Source organism: Larimichthys crocea, chromosome XVII, assembly GCF_000972845.2.
Source record: "Larimichthys crocea isolate SSNF chromosome XVII, L_crocea_2.0, whole genome shotgun sequence".
NCBI lineage: Eukaryota > Metazoa > Chordata > Actinopteri > Sciaenidae > Larimichthys > Larimichthys crocea.
The window spans coordinates 14,614,940-14,636,589 of NC_040027.1; the positions used below are offsets into that span (position 1 = coordinate 14,614,940).

A 21,650-nucleotide genomic window follows, 5' to 3' on the forward strand; every position below is an offset into this window, starting at 1 on the left:
ATAAAAGTTACTGTTATGTAACACTTTTGTTTTAAACTTGCATGAAGTTGATACAAATCTGAACCTCATCTTTATTCTAAACATGTCTTATTATGAGTAATGCAAAGCCTGTTAACATTTCCTGTCCTTAAAGGTTCAAATGCTGGACTTCTTCTCTTGTTCAACACTTACTGTAAAGACATTAACTCATATGTATGTACTTACCAACACATATATACTTTAAGGCAGGGGTGTCCAATACTAACATTTAAAAAACAATTACCAATAAAAGTTACATATAAATGCACTGTTCTGTAACACTTTTGTTTTAAACTTGATGATACAAATCTGAACCTCATCTTTATTCTAAACATGTCTTATTATGAGTAATGCAAAGTCTGTTAACATTTTCTGTCCAGGTTCAAATGCTGGACTTCTCTTTGTTCAACAATTACTTTAAAGACATTAACTCATATGTATGTACTTACCAACACATATATACTTTAAGGCAGGGGTGTCCAATACTAACAATTACCAATAAAAGTTACATATAAATGCACTGTTCTGTAACAAATTTGTTTTAAACTTGATGATACAAATCTGAACCTCATCTTTAATCTAAACATGTCTTAACATTTCAGTGTTTAAAACGTGTCACTCTTGCACTTGTCTTTAACAAAAATCATTCAAAAAAGTTATATTTTGTGTCACATCTACAGATAGATAACACCAGCAGTTATGCTGGACTTCTTCTTTTTGTTCAACACTTACTTTAAAGACATTAACTCATATGTTACCAACACATACCGGTATATACTTTAAGGCAGGGGTGTCCAATACTAACATTTAAAAAACAATCACCAATAAAAGTTACATATAAATGCACTGTTCTGTAACAACTTTGTTTTAAATTTGCATGAAGTTGATACAAATCTGAACCTCATCTTTATTCTAAACATGTCTTATTATGAGAAATGCAAAGCCTGTTAACATTTCAGTGTTTAAAACGTGTCACTCTTGCACTTGTCTTCATTCAGAAAGTTATATTTTGTGTCACATCTACAGATACATAACACCAGCAGTTATGCTGGACTTCTTCTTCTCTTTGTTCAACACTTACTTTAAAGACATTAACTCATATTTATGTACTTACCAACACATAAATATACTTTAAGGCAGGGGTGTCCAATACTAACATTTAAAAAACAATCACCAATAAAAGTTACATATAAATGCACTGTTCTGTAACACTTTTGTTTTAAACTTGATGATACAAATCTGAACCTCATCTTTATTCTAAACATGTCTTATTATGAGTAATGCAAAGTCTGTTAACATTTAAGTTTAAAACGTGTCACTCTTCCACTTGTCTTCATTCAGAAAGTTATATTTTGTGTCACATCTACAGATAGATAACACCAGCAGTTATGCTGGACTTCTTCTTCTTTTTGTTCAACACTTACTGTAAAGACATTAACTCATATTTATGTACTTACCAACATATATATACTTTAAGGAAGGGGTGTCCAAACTTTTTTTATAACTTTTATTCTAAACATGTCTTATGATGAGTAATGCAAAATCTGTTAACATTTCCTGTCCTTAAAGGTTCAAATGCTTCAGTAAACCAAAAAAAGACAAATCTTCCAGCCATACAGTATCTGACAATCCTAGCAGGCCATAATACTGTATATTATAAAAAATAAAGCTTCGGGCCACATGGAAGCTGACGTGATTGGCCCCTGGGCCATACTTTGGATGTCCCCGCTTTAAGGGATGTTCCAATGAGTAACTTTTCCACCATAAAATAACAGATTTTAAATAATTTTGCTGACATATTGACGTGTAGTCAGGTGAATGTCTTCATTCATACATTATGGTACATTATGGTAACGCTTTACAGCACACAAGTCACACACCACCAATTATTTCACCTATTTTAGTGAAACTGTTCATTGTTGGACAATAAAGTAAACTGTTGCAAACTATAGCTGCTGTTAGCTCAGTTTGTTAGTCGGACTGTGAGCACCAGGGGGGTGTTGGTGTTTGCACCAAGCAGCAACATTCTTGGCGTGGCTGGGAAATTAAGCTAATTAACTAGTTAATTTGGATATAACTGGTAGTTAAATAAATATATTGTAACATTGTGTAAAACTATGATATGAATATGATGGGCCACAATATTATATAAAAATGCAGGAGCCACCATAGCTGATATCGTGCTTCAGTGCTGAAATTAATTAAAATACCAGAACCAATTGAAATGTTGTATTTTTTTTTATTAGTTATTAATGCTTACACATTTATGCACTCCACTGTAATGAAATGCCAGCATGCCATGTGTGGTTAATTGAATTTATGTACTTGATATCTGAAAATTCATTAGCATTGCAATTAAATCAAGTGTTATATGTGATCGTATATGAAATGAGTACTGCAGTTATCACAGATGTCTCTGTGTACGAGACGAATATCTATAAAAAAATAAACTTAAATATTAAGCTAATACAGTTAATTAGTTACAGAATATGTTCCCAGTGGAAATAGAAACCTGAATAGGATTCCTACCTAATAGGAGCAAGTAAAACACAAAGATATTTAATCTGTTGTTTGAAACTCTCGTCACTGTCTCAGCTGCATGGAACGTGTTATGAAGTACCACACAAGAGAGGCGTCTTCTCTTAATTTATCACGAGTGGATCATATTGTCAGAGTAATTCCAAACAAAAGCTTTTAAGTATTCAGAAACATCAGAAATTTTCCCTTTTGGAAAATTTATAACTCCAGCCAGTGAAGCACCAGGTAGGGGATGGTGTGCCTACAGAAATTGAGGTCAGTGTAGGCCTTGTCCTGCCTGTGGCTCTCTCCAACTGACGCAGCTTCGCTCAGCACACTGTTCTTCAAAAATGTTTAACGCCACAGCAGAGCTTTAGGAAACAGATGCTCTGGATCAACTCAGCAGGATCACAGCAGCCCTTCAGGCCTCTTCTCCAGGCTGTACTCCTGGGTCCGCTTCACCTTCCACCCCAGCATCATCAGTAGGACGATGCCCATGATCTTATAACCAACCTGTAAGCCCAAGTACCTGCAGGGGTTGGACAAAAAAAAACATGTTTGTCAGAATTGATGTGGACGTGTGCATGTGTGATATCTGTGATATGTGAGTTTTCTAACCTGTTCCTCAAGATGTTGTTGTCATAGTAACCACAGCTAAACTTCCTCCCGCACACCAGCCTCCACCAGATGCATGACGTATCGATGGCTTTCCCGAAGAGAGCGGGGGCGGGTAGCCAGGCTGTGAGGGAGAAAGAAACAGAGTGTGTTCAGAGGTGAACACACTTCATTCCCAATGTGGCTGAGCTAGAACCACTAGAGGGCAATCCAAAGAAATCTATGATAAAACACTAAAATATTACAGATGAATGGAACGCTCTGTTTTAATTACAGTCCCAACAATTTTACATCCAGTGGTACATTTTAGTATTTTACAGTATTATTGATTTAACACTTTAATGCAACAGTTTACACTGTGTTATCAATAAAATTATACAGATATTTTTACTTCTAAACTAAACTTTTTAATTTAAAATAGCATGTTTTCATTGACACTTTTATTTAATTTTACATTTGTCTGTAATTGTCTGTAAATGTAACAAAATATAAATTAAGCACAACAAACCTGTTACTAAAATAATTAAATAAAGAATGATGAAATAACAATTCTTAATAATAATTTCCCCCTCGGATTATTAAAGTATTTCTGATTCTGATTCTGATCTATTGAGTTGAGTACACGATGTATTGATTATTTTTAGATTATGTATTCATGGGATTATTTATTTCATAATGTCCATTTAATATTGGACACTTTGGGACTCCATACAATCCTCAACTTTTTTGAAATTCATAATGATAGTGAGCTTAAAGGATATTTTTGTATCACTGATACAATAATTCATATGAGTATAGCACTACACACAAAGTGTTTGTGTTCTAACTTACCTAATAATCTCATCATTAAAAATTGAATTCCTATAGCGAATGACTTCTCTTCAGAGGGAACAGATCTGAAAAGAACATGAAAAGAAATCAGAAGATTAAAAACTGCAAATACAGCAGTGACAGGGATTAATTGATACATTTGTTGTGTCTTATATTAAAAAAACACACACCTATTACGCTTAATTTGTATGAAATCACTGAATAAAACCCTTGGTTCATATACTTTTAAACTTTATAACAAACTAATAAGAATATAGAGTCATCATGATCTTTTCTCACCTGAGCACCATCATGTACATGGGGTTGTGAGTGAGGCAGGCGATCAGTGACGCCAGAGAGATGACAAGTATGACGGGGAGAAGAAAATGTGGGCAGCTGTTTGGACAGGAACCTGGAGTGGCATGACTCTGGCTCCCTGATATGCACTTACAGTTGGTATATAACTATATGAGGAAAGAGAGAAACACAAATTTTATACTACGCTGTACAATTAAGTTTCTACTGTGCAAATTATACTTGCTATGCTGTGCAATTATTTTTATATCTTACTAATTACGCTAAGCAATTATCTTTCCCTGTGAAATTATATTTATGTATTCACATTGTGTAATTATCACCTGCTGTACTCGTAAAAGCTCACCCATCTTTTTGTGTCAATACTTCCTTTATATATGATATGATATCATGCATATCCATAGACTTAAACATATAGTGTATATAACTCATACTTTTATTGTATTTATAGTATATCTTGATTTTTATTTTTTATTTATGAGTCATTTCTTATCTACCTTGTGTATTGTGACCTGCTGTAACAAGTGAATTTCCTAAGTGTGGGATCAATAAAGTCTATCTTATCTCATCTTAGATGCCTTTAAAAGGACAAAGCAAGCAAGCTAATATTATCTTTTCCCCAAAATGTGGAAAGGACACCTGTTACATCAAGATCCAAGACAAGATACAAGTGGCTCACATGTCAAAAGTAAATAGAAATCATTTGAAATTATCCTGTCCTGTCCTTCACGGTTTAAGTTTAAAACTGATTATTTCCCCTCAAGCAATAAAATATAATTTTCTGCGGGTTTATTAAAATATAGAAATGTGTTTTGAATATAAAACGATACTCAGACATTTGTCCAGCACCACTGATTAAATTCTACTTTCAGCTGTCCGCTCGTGGACATCTGAGTCCACAAGAAAGAGAAAATCATTCTTCAGTGATTTCCTCGGATTAATGCATTAAACTAGCTGTACAGCAGCCATCACTGTCTGCTTCAGTATTACACAGCAGGCTTACATGCTGTGTCAAACTGACTAATACTCTATTAGCAGTCACACAATCCACCCACTGGAAGATTATTCACAAGCTGTGACGTTTAAATACTGACGTTTAAACCACCTCGTATGTGCTCTGTGACTAATAAGTATTGATGGGACATTGATTGCGAGCCACTTGTGTCCTGTTACCAGTCAGAGCAGTCTGCGAATCTGCAAATGGTGAATTATTTCGGGGCTCTGAGACTCCAACATGTTATTATTTAAACAGACATATGGCTGATAAGTCACAAAGTTTAAATACAGGAACACTGAGCCAAGATGCTGTGATCTAATGTGCGTCTCAAATCGAAGAAGCATCTCCGAGGCAAGTCCAAAGTCACTTCCTGTTCCAAGTATCTACTTTTTAAAGATCAGGTTTACCCCCTGAAGAGCAGATTTTAAAACACTCAATGCATCTTAATGGTATTTATGCATTATGCATTCCCTGCAGTGCTCAGCTCCCCTCGAGTACACAGTTAAAGGTTAATTACAGGCTAATTCACAGATCTTGTGCTGGGACAAGAACCAAATGCTCATTCCTTCATCCCACACTGAGAAAATTATACAAAATTAAAGAAGAAAATGGTATCTGGTAATTACTGTTATTATAAGTTTTGAAGACTTTTCTCTGCTTTGAAAACAAATTTCCTCGTCTCAGATGTCATAGATTTATTTTTTTCTCCGCCATAAACGCATCAAGCATTCCTATCCTACGTGACCACTCTGTATCAGGTAATTTCACTGATTACTGTTGATGATTCATGTGCAGTCATATTCTAGTGTTGCACAAATACTCCCCAGATAAAAAAAGAAGCTTTGTTTATACAACCTTATCCTTATCACAAGCATGTGATTTATTACACTGTTGCTGTCCGATAAAAACCACATATTTACAAAAAATTATGAATAAACCTTTTTTCTCAGAAACGAGCTTACACAATAAACATCAACTGCTAGACTGTAATAAGTCACATTTAGCATCAGAAATTAAATGAATACAGTCGTCAGTGAACCGTTTAATATTTTAAAGAAGCAGTTTGTAGAATTTTGCGGCATCTAGCAGTGTAGTTGTAACCTTTTCATTTTACCGTCTCCTTCCAAGCGTCATTAAGGCATGAAAAATGTGAAAGACCCTATATTGTAGGCTATGATAGAAACATGGTGGCATGGTGGTTTCAGAGCCTCGAATCTCCGTTTATGTCCACCTTAGCTGGTAAAATATCAGTAGCAAGGTTGTCCTATGTTTCCACATAGGACACTGGCACCGTCAGAACTATTTTATAATTAGAATTTTCTATTGAAAATCGGATCGAAGGCTAATGGAAATCTAGCACTGACATGCGTGCATCAGTCCGGCTCGGTTCAGAGCTTGTCATCTGTCCTTGGCGTGTTAGATGAGAAGATCAATACCACTCTCATGTTTATAATGTGGGAAGGAAACCATGACCAGGTGCTTAGAGGAACCACTGACCTGAAATCTGTGCATGTTGTTGGGGTCTTTGGTGAAGTTGGTGCAGCCCGCATGGCAAGGAGAAATATACTCGACACCGTCTGAGCCACAGACGGGGTTGAAGGCATTGGCAGAGCAGGAGCAGTTGGAGTAGCACAATGGTATAGACCTGAGGAGAGAAACATAAAAACAAGTTCAGAACTGTGTTTGCTTTTGACTTAACCACATCTGGGTACTTTGTGCCTGCAAGCAGTCGCTGTGATAAAGACATAAAGGTTGCTTTGTGTTGTTTATATGTTTTAGATATAATATACACATACATATTAAATCATAAAGAAAACTGAAAGCTTAAACTGAAATGAATAATAAAAACAAAAACAACAATTATGATCTATTAGCATCTTGCTGTCGGATCTTTTAAAGATACCCTATGGAGTTTTTGACGTTTTATACATACATAAGACACACACGCTCTTCTCACTCACCCATACTCTACGATCTGGTAATGGTTGACCTCGGAGACTTTCTGTGTGGGGCAGCCCATGAAGAAGAGGGGGACACAGAGGAGGGTGGAGATGGTCAGCATGACCACAGAGAAGCGTGGGATGGTCTTCAGAGACAGGCCTGCCTTTTTCATGATGATTCCACCGATCAGCATCCCCACCGCTACTGCCGGTAGATTCACAGCACCTGGGAACCATAAACAAGTAAGAATCTTAATTATTGATATTAAGATGTCCAAAGGGGTTTCCTAGACATCATGTGGCATTTTATTTGTTTGCTGACACAAGAGCCACGTGCAGTCTGTACATAAATATGGCAAAGGGGCAAACTTAAAGGAAGCCAAATAACATTTCCGTCTAAGGAAGAATGACAGTACAAATTTAATTCATTCTTTGGAAAGTGGCCATGGTGCAAGTGGGCTGACTCACTCCAGAGTTTCCATTAAATATTTCACCTGTCTGCAACTAAAACCCAGAGTCCTCTTTGTCTGAGGTCGAGACAAGGCCGAGTAAAAATGCGATTGTCGATTCATGGACAAGAAGACCGATCTTGAGTACTACAACACCTCTACACTATATAAATATAGGAAAATTTGGGATTATTACCTGTGAAATGTTTCAAACAGATGTTTTTTTATCAGCTTGAACATTAAATATCTTGTCTTTGTGCTGTATTTAATTGAATATCAGTTGGAAATTATTTGCATTCTAGATTTATTTATTCTTACACAGCTTTTTTGGTATCAGGGTTTGGAGGATCTTTTCCTGTAGCCTCCATCTTTTATATTTGAACTCCTGCAGTACTTACCCACTAGCAGGCTGCTGTAGGCGGGAGAAGCGCTGTACTGTCGCTCCAGAAACTTGTTCATGAACGTGGTAAGACCTGCGATCACTGAGGAGAAGCAGCACTGGGCCAGGACCAGCATCAGGAAGAGAGGGCTCAGCAGGAGGTGGACAAACATCCTGGGAAACACTGATCACACACGCACACCCTGATTACTACACCGATACGGGAGATGACTCATCTGTTACAGGACGTGTTAACAAGATGTGTTGAGACAGTTTATGAAACAATCAGCTGACTTACTTTTCAGGAAGTCAAGTAAAGAGACATCTGGCTTCTTGAAGTCGTCCTCCATGTCATTCTCACTTACAATTACCTGCAAAAACAGATGCAGTGTAAACTGTTACAGGAGTGTTTTTATGTAATACAGTTGCAAGACACATCAGCCCTGTTCTTACTTGGAAAATTACTTAAATTAAAACTTCAAATCTTTCTTTTGTCTTTTTCTTTTTTCTCCTGACAACAAGCCCCTTTTCTCTTTATGCTGCATTCATGTGACGCGGGAACATTAGACTAGACTGACAGCTCTGTGCAAACGCTCCACAGTGTTGCATTCAAAAATCACCCGCAGCTGTCAAACAGCATAAAGGAGGATTTCTTGGAGGAGTTTTTGTTTCTCTTATTGTGGCTTTTTTTTCATGCCGAAACACACACACACAAGTTTTAAAGTGTGTTTTACAAGAAAGCAAACATTTCACATACAAAATGTCTCGTGCATATCAGTGCTTTACAACCGTTTGATTTCCATTAACACCATACATTCAACTGATTTAGAACATTTGTTATTATATATGAATATTTTTTAAATAATAACATACTTTTTAATGCAATAAAATTAGATTGTGATTTGTTAGTTCAAGTTTAGATTCCCATGACGACTTGGAGTGACACAAGCTGAATCTTTCGACCATTTATCCATTACCTTTAGCTTATTTCGACTTTTCTGCCAGCTCACCGGCATATTAACTAGTCGACATGTACTCTGATAACAAACACCCCCAGATTGGGAAATGTGTCTTTCATTATCAAATTCACAATTTCACCTTAATATTTTATATCAACTTGTTTCAATTTAGAGACATTTACACCCTTATCAACTGCATATTTTTACCAGGCCGTGTCCCAGGCAAAGCTGGAAGAGCCAAAGCCTTCTTTCACAGGCATGTGGGGGTGGTGGTTGGTGGGGGGGGGCATCTTGCTTCATCTTATCTATGACTCAATTTCTGCAGAATGTTTTAAATGTGTAATACAACCAAAAGTACAAATCAGTTCGTAGGAACTGAAATGTGTTCAGTGCAATGATATATCAGTTATAATGTGGAGTTATATGTTAACACTGAGAAAACTTGTTTTGTACCTTCAACATGGTGAAAAACCGGAAGAGGAGAAATAAAACGCATTTCTAACCTAAAGCCAGTAGGTGTCAGTAAAACACGAGGGATGTACTTTGGTTTTACACTTTCCACAAGATACATTGAGTGAATGTTTAGTCATAAAACATCATCTCTGTGAGTGATAGTGTGCCTTACATTATCTTCTGAGGACATTTTGCGAGGGAAGAAGAAGTAAGGGATGGAGGTGAGGACGAGGCAGCCGGTGGTGATGAGCAGGCCTATCCACCAAGCGCCGACCCAGCGAGGATCACCTTGTCTCAGCTCCAGTTCACCTCCTGCAGGAAACAGCAGATCCAACAAGTGAGCCATCTTTCCTGCTTTAACCCGTGTGTGTTAAATAACTTTGCGACACTTTATCACTCACCTAAACCAATTTTGTCCACGTCCACATAGATTCGCAGCACGACGGCTCCCAGCAGGTAGCCAACAGCAGGCCCGAATACAGATACAGCAAACAGGATGGCTGTGAACGATAAAGCAGCTGTGAGGCAGAGTTTCCTAAGAATTCAGGAGCTGCCTTGTTATCTGGGATGTGAGACCTTTAAACCTAAATCTCATCTAACCTCATCATTTCAGGGTCACACTTGAGCTTTTCAAAAACATGCATGTCCGCAGCCAGGATGGCACCATGAACTTCAGCTTGTGTAATCTGAACAAATCAATCTGAACTATAGGCCGTTCACCTATATAAAGAGGGGAGTTCCCAGGTCCAGCAAAATCATCAATGTAGGAAATCCCAAACGGCTGGATGGGCACCGAGCCCACACCGAAGAGCAGCTGAGCGATGGCCATGAGCACCCACAGGTTGTTAGTGTCCGTCAGACGCCTGGTGTCGTCTCGGCCGCAGTCCGTTTCGCTCGTGTTCCCGTGATTGGCCGTGAGGTTGCAAATGTCATGGCGATCTGGATCGCAGCAGGTGATGAGACACAGACAGAGAGGAGAGGATAGGAGAAGAGGGATGAGGGGGATGAGCTATTGGTTACAGATGTCCAACTACTTTACTTTTTTAATTTCCTGGAGCTTCTCTGACCCTTCACTGACACTCTATGTTCAGTGCCAAAGTACTTTGAGTGGGGGCAAAAAAAAAGAAGGAAGAGGGAGATTGTTATTACAAATTAAATGCCCTGGAGGTAACTCTAATCTCCTTAGCTTTCAGCGAGTGCATAAAGATTCTGAATTTCCCTCTGTTTTATGCAAAGGTTCAACAGGAAAGCCAAACAGCAGACGCTACGCTACGGAGCCTCTGCTGAGAAGATGCCACGGTGTCCTAGAAGAACCCTAAAGTAAAGTCTCATAAATTGCACTGACATATTTGTACATTCACGAGTCTTCCTGCTCTGGACTGAATCACATTAGCTGTCACAGCGCTGCTAGTGTAGACAGAGGAGCAGCATATTTAGGTCTTACTGTGCAAATCGGAGTATTCATAGCGCTGGGATATGAAGTGAGGTAAGGTCAGGATCGTGGCACTGACAGCCATCAGTAGTCCACCCATTCCAATGATGCGAGGGCGATGAACCCGATTTCCAAAGTAGCTCACGAACACTATCAGCAGGCTGTTACTGACCTAAGAGACAGAGACGCACACATGTTACACTTGTTACACTCTTCCAATCACATATTGTGCATTGAGTTGTAGGTCTCCAGTTTTCCAACATTAGTATTGCACTCTGAAATCCAAATATGGAAGTGAACCAGAGTTGCAATGCAATCCAAATGTAGTGTTGTTGCACACAGCAAAGACACAGTTCAGAAATAAGGCTCAAGAACCGTAGCAGAAAGAATCTGAAGACTTTAAAGCTACGTTAACTGAACTATTGGCCACATGGGGGCAGTAGAAACAAGCTGTGAACACAAATTGACACGTTTTCAGTTGATTTGGCAAAGGCGTTTGATTGTTAGCAACATTGGCATTAAACATCATATTTCTGCCCTGTGAGTTCAATATTTACTGTTCTCTGTTTTTGCTTTTCATCATCTCGTGGAATAAAATCTCATCTCCGAGATTCTGCTGCCAAGATTTTGACTCGGACAAAGAAATATGATCGCATCCCACCGATTCTGGCTTCCTTACAATGGCTACCGGTAGAATGCATTTAAGATTTAATTGATTGCTTATAAAGCCCTTAGAGGCCTCGTCCTGTGTTCTTTTGAAGCCCTACGTCCCTTTTTGGTGCGTTATTCTTGGTCGTTCCTCGGTCCAGAGCCTTTGCAGTTAGTGCTTAGAGAACTTAGTGCTTGTTTAGAACTTATTGTTATTGTGGTTTGTTTTATTGTAAGGCAGTTTGTAACTGTGTTTTGAAAGGTGCTACACAAATAAAGTTTATTATCATCATAAATGTCTGGCTCTTTAGCTGCTAAATGCTCCCCTATGTTCACCTGCTAAACAAACTTTTTTAATGTTTGGGTCTGGGCAGGAACATTTTCTCTAAAAATTGAAAAAGCGTCTGAATCTGGAAGCTGAATATATATGATAAGCTGAAAATCTCTGTAGTATTAAGATGCAGAGGTGAGAGGTAATTATCTGCGAGTTCAAAAAAATATCTTTTATAGCAGCTTTAAATGACCACACTAAGAGGAGATGTGTTGTCTTTCAGGCTTTGTTTGGTCACAAAAATCAAATTAGAGCTCATAAAATCACATTTTAACTCGTCTCCAAATCCCGAGAGAATCTGGGTAGCGAAAGAATTTGAAAAGGTCACTGTTGACTGTTTAACAGCTGGAAAATATGTATCTGTGTGCTGCATTTGAATCCTAACTGAGAAATAAAAACACAGAGTACCTAGAGTACATTCTTCTGTTATTCTTATCTGTTTGAAAACTGTTCCAAAATACTTGAGTCTGGCATGAATTCAGGAAGTGAGATTATGATATGCTGCCTGTTCTCCAATTCCTCCTCTGTCATCGGTAGCCTTGAAATAAATCTACCTCGACCTCAGACCGTGTGAGGGTGTGTTATTGTTGGCTTCTACCTCGTTGAGAGAGGAAATGGTTCCTGAGGAGTAGCTGCTGAGGCCATAGCGTCGCTCGATTGTGGTGATGATGCTCTTGAAGTAAGTGGTGTACAGCAGCTGGGAGAACTGCAGGAAGCCGTGGCACAGCACGAACAGCTAGGACAGACAGACAATACAGGACGGTTGAGTCTCTTGACTAAAACAGAAATACTGACATGTGAAAGATGCAGATAGGCAGGACAGAAATGTATGGAAAGAGTTAATACATATCCTGAATGTCCAGTATACCCTGACAAAAGCTCAAGAGCTAAAACAGCTTCCACTCATAAATGTCAACTTTGATTTTTGTGTCAGTGTGTTTCAGCTTCAAGCGATATTTGGCCGCACAACAGACTCGTATTCTCATCCTGAGAAGTCTGAATTGTTCCGAGAAAAAGAGACCAATCTGATGTCTCGGAAAAGTACCGGAGGATTTGTGTTAAACACAACCTTCCACTGTTTTTCATCTTCAGGAGCGCGCCGCAGTGACGTCAGGTTCACCAAATGTAGTGCGCATACTTTAACATCAGACAAACTATTATCAGTGCAGTGAAATGCAGTGAGGACAATGGAAAAACAAACAAACAGCTGTTTCACAAAATGCACGGTACGAGGTGCAAGTACCGACACATCAGGCTTTCAGAGACAACGTGAAACATTTTATGGACTAAAATGCGCTGAGATGGAAAATGAGGCAATGTAGTGATAAAAAACATAAATATTGTAGAAGAGGGAGAATTCTTGTATTAAAAATATCATAAACAATGTACTGATGTATGAAAGGCCCATTTCAAAGTGTTAATCATTATACACATACTGCATTAAGGTTGTATTTGGTTGAGATGGGAGTCGTTTTATTGAATTATATCTATGATGTCGTCATATGTTTTGTATGCTAAAACTGCAAAGTAACTAGTAACTACAACTGTGAGCAAGTGTGATGAAGTCCAGAGTTAGGTCCCAAATCAAGTCCAAGTCTTGTTAAAGTCTTGTTTTTCCTAAAGAAGTTGTTTTCATAATGCAATAAAACGACACCCTGCAGATAAAAGCGCATGTGCCTGACCTAGCAGAAATTATCTAGAATTATTCCCACACTTTAGTTTTTGTATACGGATTAAAAACGCAACATAAAACAGTATTTACACATCCGGTAGACAAAGAGCAACTGTAGCATTTTCATGCAACCTGGTGAATGGTCTTCTTTTAGCTCTGTTTTGGTCTCCACCGAATCCTGAGAAAAATGTCTCTGCCTTTTTTAAAATTTTTTAGAGCTTTTCCATTGGAAAACATCGACCTGCTGCTGCTGCTGGAAACAATGCTGATAGGAACACAATATTAAAGCTGAGAGCCATAAAACCAAAACAATGAGCTGAAAGATGTTAAAAGGGAACTGCAGAGACCTTTCACATTACACATTATGTCATTTGATCCATTATTGATATAGAATACTGATTAAAGCCGCTTTAAAGGTCCAGTGTGTAAGATATTTACAGAAAATGACATCAGTGGAATATAATATGTATAGCTTTGTTTTCATTTGTACGTAATCAAATAAGAATCATTATGGTTTTATTACCTTCAAAAGAGCCTACAGCAAGTACACGTTTAGCTTAGTCTGAAGCCTGAAGGTGTAAAATCCAGGCTGACGGAGTCTGTCATGTTTCACCTCCATATTTCTAAACCGACTTAGTTACTTTCCATCTCTGGTTTCTGAGGCTGTTTTAGCAATATGACAAATTGGCGGAGTCTTACGGCGAAACATTAGTTCCTCTGTTCTTCTGAGGAACTAAACAGCACATTTTTAAAAGAATAATGGCACGTGTGGTTGACTGGAGATATTATTGCCAACCACACCAGCCTGACTGTGTGTCAGGAGGCGTTCACTGACACCCATCTGAACCTTGCATGTAGTTTTTATTTGCTCAGGGCGCCATGAATGCACGAATGACGCCGAAGATACGTGTTGAGATTAGAAGTGAATTTGCTATGAAAACAGTGATAAATCCAAGCTTTCAGATTGTTTACCAGCTGCCAGGTCGACTGAGGGAGAATAAACTTTTTGGCCCAGAACAGTTAATGCTCCTATTAAAGCTTGGCTTTATGGCTTGTTAGGACACACAATAGATTCTTTCACACTCTTACTAATAACTCATAATAGCTCATTTTATGTCGCATGAGCTTCAGTTATCTAAATTATTCGACATGACTTATTTTCTGTCAGGCAAAGAGCTTCTTTTGTTTTTTTTGTTAGCAGTTTGCAACAGTTTCTTTAACCGCAGCTTCAGGTCAACTTAAAATCCACTTTAGCCTTTTGATTTTTACTGCAGACAACCTTTGATACAAATATCAAGTCTCTGGCTTCCTGCCAATTTGGCTTTAACACTCGAAGCGGTTTTCATAACACCTAATCCATTAAAGTGCAAAATTTCACCATAGGCCTGAGAAACTATTTTTCATGATTAAGCAACGTCAAAGCTTTGATAAGATATTTATATTATAAACTGTAAGCAATTAGTGCTGAACACAGCACACTGTAAAAATGCAGAATTTATTATCTATCCGCACTGTTAATACAAGTCATTTAATCTTATTTGATGTCCTTCAGCAGGAAATTATGCATACGTATTTATCCTTTTTCAGCTCTCTCAGCCCTGACTGTGTGGACGTTATTGTCCCAGCTTTCAACCCTGCTGTGAGGGGAAGAATCGAGGGAAGTGCACAGTTGAATTTCAAAATGGTTTTATTTCAGGGACATGCATTTTGTAGCTAAGACACTCGATAGCCGTGGATTTCCGTGGTTAAATTGTTTTTTTTTCTTACTTTGTTATAAAAAATGTCTGACCTACTTGGTGAAAAAATGTCAAGTCTCCCAGGATGCTTGAGAGAAAGGCACAGAATCACCTCCCTTCATTGTGAAACAAACATTAAAAAACGATTTGCTACACAATGGCATCATGATCAAAGGAGCATATTTATTAATTTAAAAGGTCCAGTGAGTCTTATGAGTGAGTTTTATGGCAGAATGTGGCAGAAATTTAATATAACATGCATAAGTATGTTTTTATTGGTGTATAATCACCTGAAAATAAGAATCATTATCTTTTCGTCACCCTAAAATGAGCCTTTTATATCTACAGATGCCACAGGTCCTCTTCCAATGAATCTGCCGTGTTTCTATAGTAGTCCAGAATGGACAAACCAAACACTGACTCCAGATAGAGCATGTTTAACTAAAAGAACCATAGGGCTACAGCAAGTAGACGCTTGAAACATGGCCAGCACAAAGCATGGATGGTGTATCTGTGACGTCACCCACATGTTTCTAAAGAGCCGTTGTGAAGCTCAGAGCGTGGTGTATAATTAATAACGCATAACTTAAAGCCTTAATATAATAATTTAATTTAAACGTGTGAGTTTTAGAGAAGATTCACCCTTAGTATAGTTGACACAAACGGGGAAATTAGCTATAGAGACCAAACCAGGCTGTAAACATGTTTATTTCTGCTGTGAAGTTGGACATTTTAATACGGAGACTGACTCGTTCTGTAGCCAGCCTCAAGTCGCCAATCGAGGATCTGCAGTTTTTGGCCTGAAGGTATAAAAATCCAGGCTACAAACACCCCTAACTACCACTGATCATTTTATATATCGCCTGTTTAATCAGTACAAGAACCTGAAGTGTAAAAATGTCATGTGTTGGACTATTTCTTGGCTGAGAGCATTAATTTCCTGGAGTCTTGTCGTCTGGCAGATAACCCCTCTCCACAACCACAACCTGTTGTTTCAACATGTGTTTTTTTTTGTACGGATTAAATAAATAAGATATAACATGTTAACTAGTGAGCTTTAGAGGTGCTGAGTGATGGATGGATTTCATTAACTTTGGACAGAACTAGGCCGGCTGTTTTCCCTCTTTTTTTTTCCCGAGTATTTGCTGAGCTAACAGCGGCAGCCTTTTACTATGTGAGCGTGGTATCAATCCCCTTATCTAACTCTTAACCCCACGACGCAGGCACAAACCTGAGGCACGTCCTCAGGTGCACTGAGGCGTGAAGAGAATCGGGCTTTCAAACATTCCTTGTCCTGCTGCTCAGGACGCAAACATGCCAATGCCACTGAGCAGAAACTTGGCTCGAGATATCCTTAAAGAGGATTTTCAGAGTAGGTGTAGCCCACGGTAGATAAGTTCAAAGTTGGGGGAAAAAAACAAAACAAACTGAATGTCCTGATGAAAAGTGAGCAAATAGAGAGCAAAGTGCTGTACGGCATGTACTGGTGTCAAGAAAAGATGGATGAACGTGACTGCTCTGTGTGAAAGTGTTGCCGAGTGCAAAGTGATTTGGTTTCATGTGAGAGAGCGACTCTGCCAATTCTCTACTCTTTTGTTGCAATTGGAGGTCAACGGTAATAAAGTTCTCCAGTTCTGGCATCGGTTTGACACAGCACAATTTCAAAAAGATACTGCTCTGCTTCCACTTCTCGGCGCCGTAAGAAAGAAAGAAGCAGATCACCGACACCATCACATGCTGCTTTTATCCTGAACTACTCCCATTATCTAAATACACCAGCTTTGAACTTCAGGTACGTTCACACTGTGCAGGGATGGGTGGAAGTTTACTGTGAACTGTGAATGTCTTTTAGGATGAGCCATACTGTGTCATGCACCTCCACGCCTATCTGTATTTCTACATCTGGGTTTGAGCCTTTAACGTGAAGAAGTGATAAACAAGAGGGGATTTGCAGAAGCTGGACCTACCACTGTCTGTGTGAACAAACTGATGCTTTCAAATAAACCATCACCTTCTGGGGATTTTAAAGTTGCTTAACTTATTTACCTCTGTCACCGTCTTCTCCAAACTCTCAGGCGTTTTTAGTCACACTTCATTTACACAACCCAACAACACCACGTTGTGACGAAGACATGTCATTTCTCGTCGAGTTTTTGCTGCAACCTACATGCACTTTGGCCTCATTATTCCTCACAGAGCCTGGGACAAACGCTTTTTTAGTTTCTTTTTCCATTGTTGCCATCGGTGAAGTACAACTTTTGGCACGCTCTGTGTGGGTTACATTACTCACTCTGGTCAGAGTTCAGTGAAACAGTTCATACTGAAGCCAGATAATATACTAAACTTTGAACTGGACACTGCTGCCAAACACATGAAAACATCTGTCAGAAATGACTCGCAGATGGAAGCGATAATAGAAGAACAAACATTTCCCTCTGTCAGAATCCATCTGAGGCAGAATTACATCCCTAGAGGTGGCAGTGATTAGCTGATTTAACTATTTTGACAATATATAAATGAAAGTCACAAACATTTGACGGTCGGAGGCAATTTCAAGCTTGATTGGTCGCACATGAAGCTGAATATTTGTGGGTTTTTAGACGGATTTTATCATTTCACTTTGAAGCTATAAAATATTTTACTTTTTTTTTGGATGTTTCATACATCAAATTATGAAAATAACAAACAGATTCATCGTTGCGACAAATAAAAGTGAATTGTCGCCCTAGAAATTAATTGTTTTAAAAAAAAATGTTGGCATTTGAGTAGTAAATAGCTGAACGTTTGAACTTCTCTGAACAGTTTGAGGTAACAGATACAGTATAGGACTAACCTCTGTACAAATACAAAATATACTTTAGCTCATGTGTCTCTATGTGGCAGAACAAAGGGAGTGATATGGATATATGACAGAAACTCAGTGGAAACAGGTGAGTACAACAGCATGACTCAGGTATTAATCAGAATACAACAAGTATTAATCAGAGTACAACTCAGATAAAAGATTGTACTTCTTCACTAGTATTCAAAGATATAAAAAACATAACATTTCTTATTTTTAGGTGATCATACACTAGTGAAAACAAAGCTATGCACAGTAAAAACCTTCCTCTAAGCTACGTTAAGTCGACTAAAATGTGCAATAAATCTGGATTTGCCTCTTTTTCTTTTTTTCTTTTTTTTTTTTACAGCTGCAGGGCACCACACCGACATTATGACTGAGGACTTGTTTACCTAAGGTGAATTTATGTACACCTTTGGGCAAGACTACACAGGGAACACTCAGAAAAAGAAAAAAAAAGTTAACTTCATGTGTTATTATCTGTGTAACGTTATGTAACCTGCTAAAAATAAATCAGACTGTTACATAAACAATAAAGGGAACAAGTGCGGCAGCAGGTTAACGCAGTAATGATGTCTGTACCTTTATGCTGCATTTGAAGGCTCCTGGTCTCTTCATGTTTTTAGAGGAATGTAAGTCCATTCGTTGGAGCTCGTCTTTACGCAGTGCTCGGCTCAGATCTGCCTCCCGAGGTGTGTGTGTGTCTGAGGTTTGTCTTTGTCTTTTCCCTTTTTTTTTTTTTTTTTTTTGACTGCCGGTGATGTAATTGGACTCAGCCCACAGCTCCACGCGTAAATGTTTTGAAAGTTGTGAATTGGGAACAGACAGTCCTGCGCTGATTGGCTGAGTCATGCGTGAGCGTTGTGCGTAACGCTCACCTGTGGGAAGCAGCGTGACCAAACGTGTCAATGATGATGATTTCGGATAACAATTACACAATGAGTCGCTTTTTTTATTTATTTATTTTTTTTTTTAAAGCTGGTCATCCCTCCGGTAAAGCCCTGCTTTGTCCTCCCTCGCTTAATGCTTCATTAATCACGGTATGCGGCTCTCTGAGCTGTTTGTGCCTAAAACTAATGAGCAGACAGGGCACGCTGCGAGACTAAAGTACATCTAATGAAGGAACTCAACTCATTTAGTCAACCCTGGAGGTTAGTTATTTACCTTAACTATGTGTTAACCTGCTCCAGATGACTGGAACTGTTTGTTTGTTTGGTTATTTAGACTCAAAGACAAACATGAGCAAAGACTTTGTGGACCTAAAGTGAGCTGAATGAATCATGAAGTCACCTGTGAACATCACTCACCTGTCAATCAAAGCTTCCAAGCTGTTAACTGTTTCATGAGTTTAAATCTTTAAAGCAGCACCATGCAGAAATGTCACCAGTTTCAATGCGTAATTATTTTATTACTTTGCTATAATTTTGCTATATTAAATATCAAGCAAGTGCAACAAGAAGCCCAGCTCTGCGTTTGTCCTTCCTCTGCCACTTTCTCCTTTTCCCTCCCTGTTATTATCCACAAAGGCTGCTGAGTGTGGTTACATTGAACGCTTGTTGAGCTCCGGTTCTGGCACGACACTCCATTCCCCATCTGCATTCACCCACTGTCCTGAGTCCTGAGTACAAACACTGACACTCGCCCAGTGTTCTGAACTCACAGTCCCAACAGCTGCAGGCCGGCTAACAAACTGAGCTGAAATGAACTAACAGCGCTGTGTTTTGGCACACACTGTTGGCTTCATTTCACTGCTACTGTAGGTTGTGGCTTGGGTTTTTTTGTTAAAGATAAATAGTATTCTGTGAAAATGTATTCATGTTTGTTGACCAAGTGGCCGTAACAGTGTGACAGTATGAGCCAGCATGATATCCTAACAACAAAACATCAGACATATCCGCAACGGTGTTGAGAAACTATATGAGTTTAATTTTATCTTATGATTCTGTTATGAGACATCCTAATACATCGTGGTGAATGAACTGTACTTTCTAGTCGTCTGTCCACTCAGTGTGCTACATATCTCAGTCATGCACTGATGGGAGTGGCTCAAAATGGATGAATAACTTCTCAGTATAATTCATGATGAATAACTTCTAAGTATAATATATGACAGTCAGTGTGACTGAGCCAATTGGCCAAATAAATGTGTTGCTCAACAATGTGAGTTGATCTTTGATGAGACAACATCAAGATTCAGAAGTTTGTGTTCCAAGTAAAGTTACATAATGAATGAATTCAGAAGTTTGTGTTCCAAGTAAAGTTACATAATGAATGAGAGAGATGCCCAGTGGACAAAATAATAATAAAAAAAAAAAAACTTTAGGTTGATCCAAATGTGAATCATATCGAGCTGAATCCACACTGGAAGCTTTCTAGTTTATGTGTATACATGCACATTTTTATTTACTTATTTATATTTTATTTATTTTATCTTGTGCGGGTAGTGCTTTTTATTTATTTTATTTTATTGTTTTTTATCTTTCTATTGTATACTTCATGTTTTTATTGCGTTTCTATTGTTTATTTATTGTGTTTCTATTGTTTATTTATTGTTTTATCTTGTGCAGCACTTTGGAAACCCTGTGTTTGCTAAAATCCGTGCTATATAAATAAAGTGGATTGGATTGGATAGTTTAAAACATCTGAACAGGGTGTTGTTGCAGCAGGTAGCAGGTTTACGGTTATTTGAATGAATTCAAGAAATAAAAACCTCAAAACCTTGGTGACGCTCTGGGTTTCTGCTTTGGAAACTTGTCCAGATAAGTCAGTAACCCTTACAGTATTGTGACACAACGTTCTGGTAATGATAATGTCAACTTACTCAACATGTCTTGCGGCTGCATTGCATTATGGTCTATTATATGCGTTGGTCGGTGAAGAAATTGTAGAACTGTGCACTGAACTGACAGAGACGGTGATGAACTGATAGTCAACAATGACTGATGAGATTTTGAAAGGACATCTTTTTCGGATGCTATATTGAAATATCCCACAGACTTCGCATCACATGATGAGTGTAGAGATGTCACCATTATACTCAATTTGACCTTTACGCCCACGTAGAGATGAACAAAACATCTTTGAAAACATTTATGATTAATTTTTTTTTTTTTTTTTACAGGGCATTTAGGGACAAATTATGACATCGTGAAGAAGAGTAGTGCTCGAGTCTTAAAGAGGCAAAACAAGGAAATTAAGAAGAGTTAAGAACTCATACAGCGTTCTTATATTACGTACACAAAGATGGGTATTCACTAACACTTGAGTCTTTTTCTTTGCTATAAACAAGTAAGACGTTTGGCATGTTTGAGCAGCAGAGGCATCGCTGTGGTTTGAAGCTTTGCAGGCTAAACAGTAAAAACATTGTTGTACCAAAAACACTTAGCTTCAATTGTGGCTTTTGTGGTTCAAAACAAACATTAATGTGTTATCAGGTGTTCGTTCCTTCCTGAAAACAATGAGACGTTGCTTCAAGTGCAAGGCGAGTGTTGCGATACCGATAGGTTTATGGAAAAACAAAAGAGGAAGTAGACGATC

At 38.4% G+C, this 21,650-nt stretch overlaps 1 protein-coding gene across 1 annotated transcript; it reads right to left on the reverse strand.

Moving 5' to 3' along the window:
* Positions 1-2,237: 2,237 nt before the first annotated feature.
* Positions 2,238-18,861, reverse strand: slco2a1 (solute carrier organic anion transporter family, member 2A1). Its single transcript, XM_019275381.2, has 14 exons — positions 18,696-18,861; positions 12,462-12,599; positions 10,897-11,056; positions 10,173-10,391; positions 9,854-9,952; positions 9,625-9,764; positions 8,339-8,411; positions 8,060-8,224; positions 7,234-7,438; positions 6,770-6,917; positions 4,261-4,424; positions 3,982-4,046; positions 3,154-3,274; positions 2,238-3,064 (listed from the first exon to the last, which is right to left on the reverse strand). The coding sequence occupies exons 1-14, from the start codon at positions 18,753-18,755 to the stop codon at positions 2,944-2,946; spliced, it is 1,878 nt and encodes a 625-aa protein (XP_019130926.2). The 5' UTR covers positions 18,756-18,861; the 3' UTR covers positions 2,238-2,943.
* Between the last annotated feature and the right edge of the window lie 2,789 nt (positions 18,862-21,650).

Bases quoted from the DNA above. Each gene is read 5' to 3' on its own strand.
- slco2a1 (XM_019275381.2), bottom strand. From the start codon at position 18,755: ATGGACTTACATTCCTCTAAAAACATGAAGAGACCAGGAGCCTTCAAA. The intron at 11,057-12,461 runs GTAGAAGCCAAC...TCTGTCTCTTAG, and splicing joins CCATTTCCTCTCTCAACGAG to GTCAGTAACAGCCTGCTGAT. The intron at 8,225-8,338 runs GTAAGTCAGCTG...GTGTGTGATCAG, and splicing joins TTTACTTGACTTCCTGAAAA to TGTTTCCCAGGATGTTTGTC.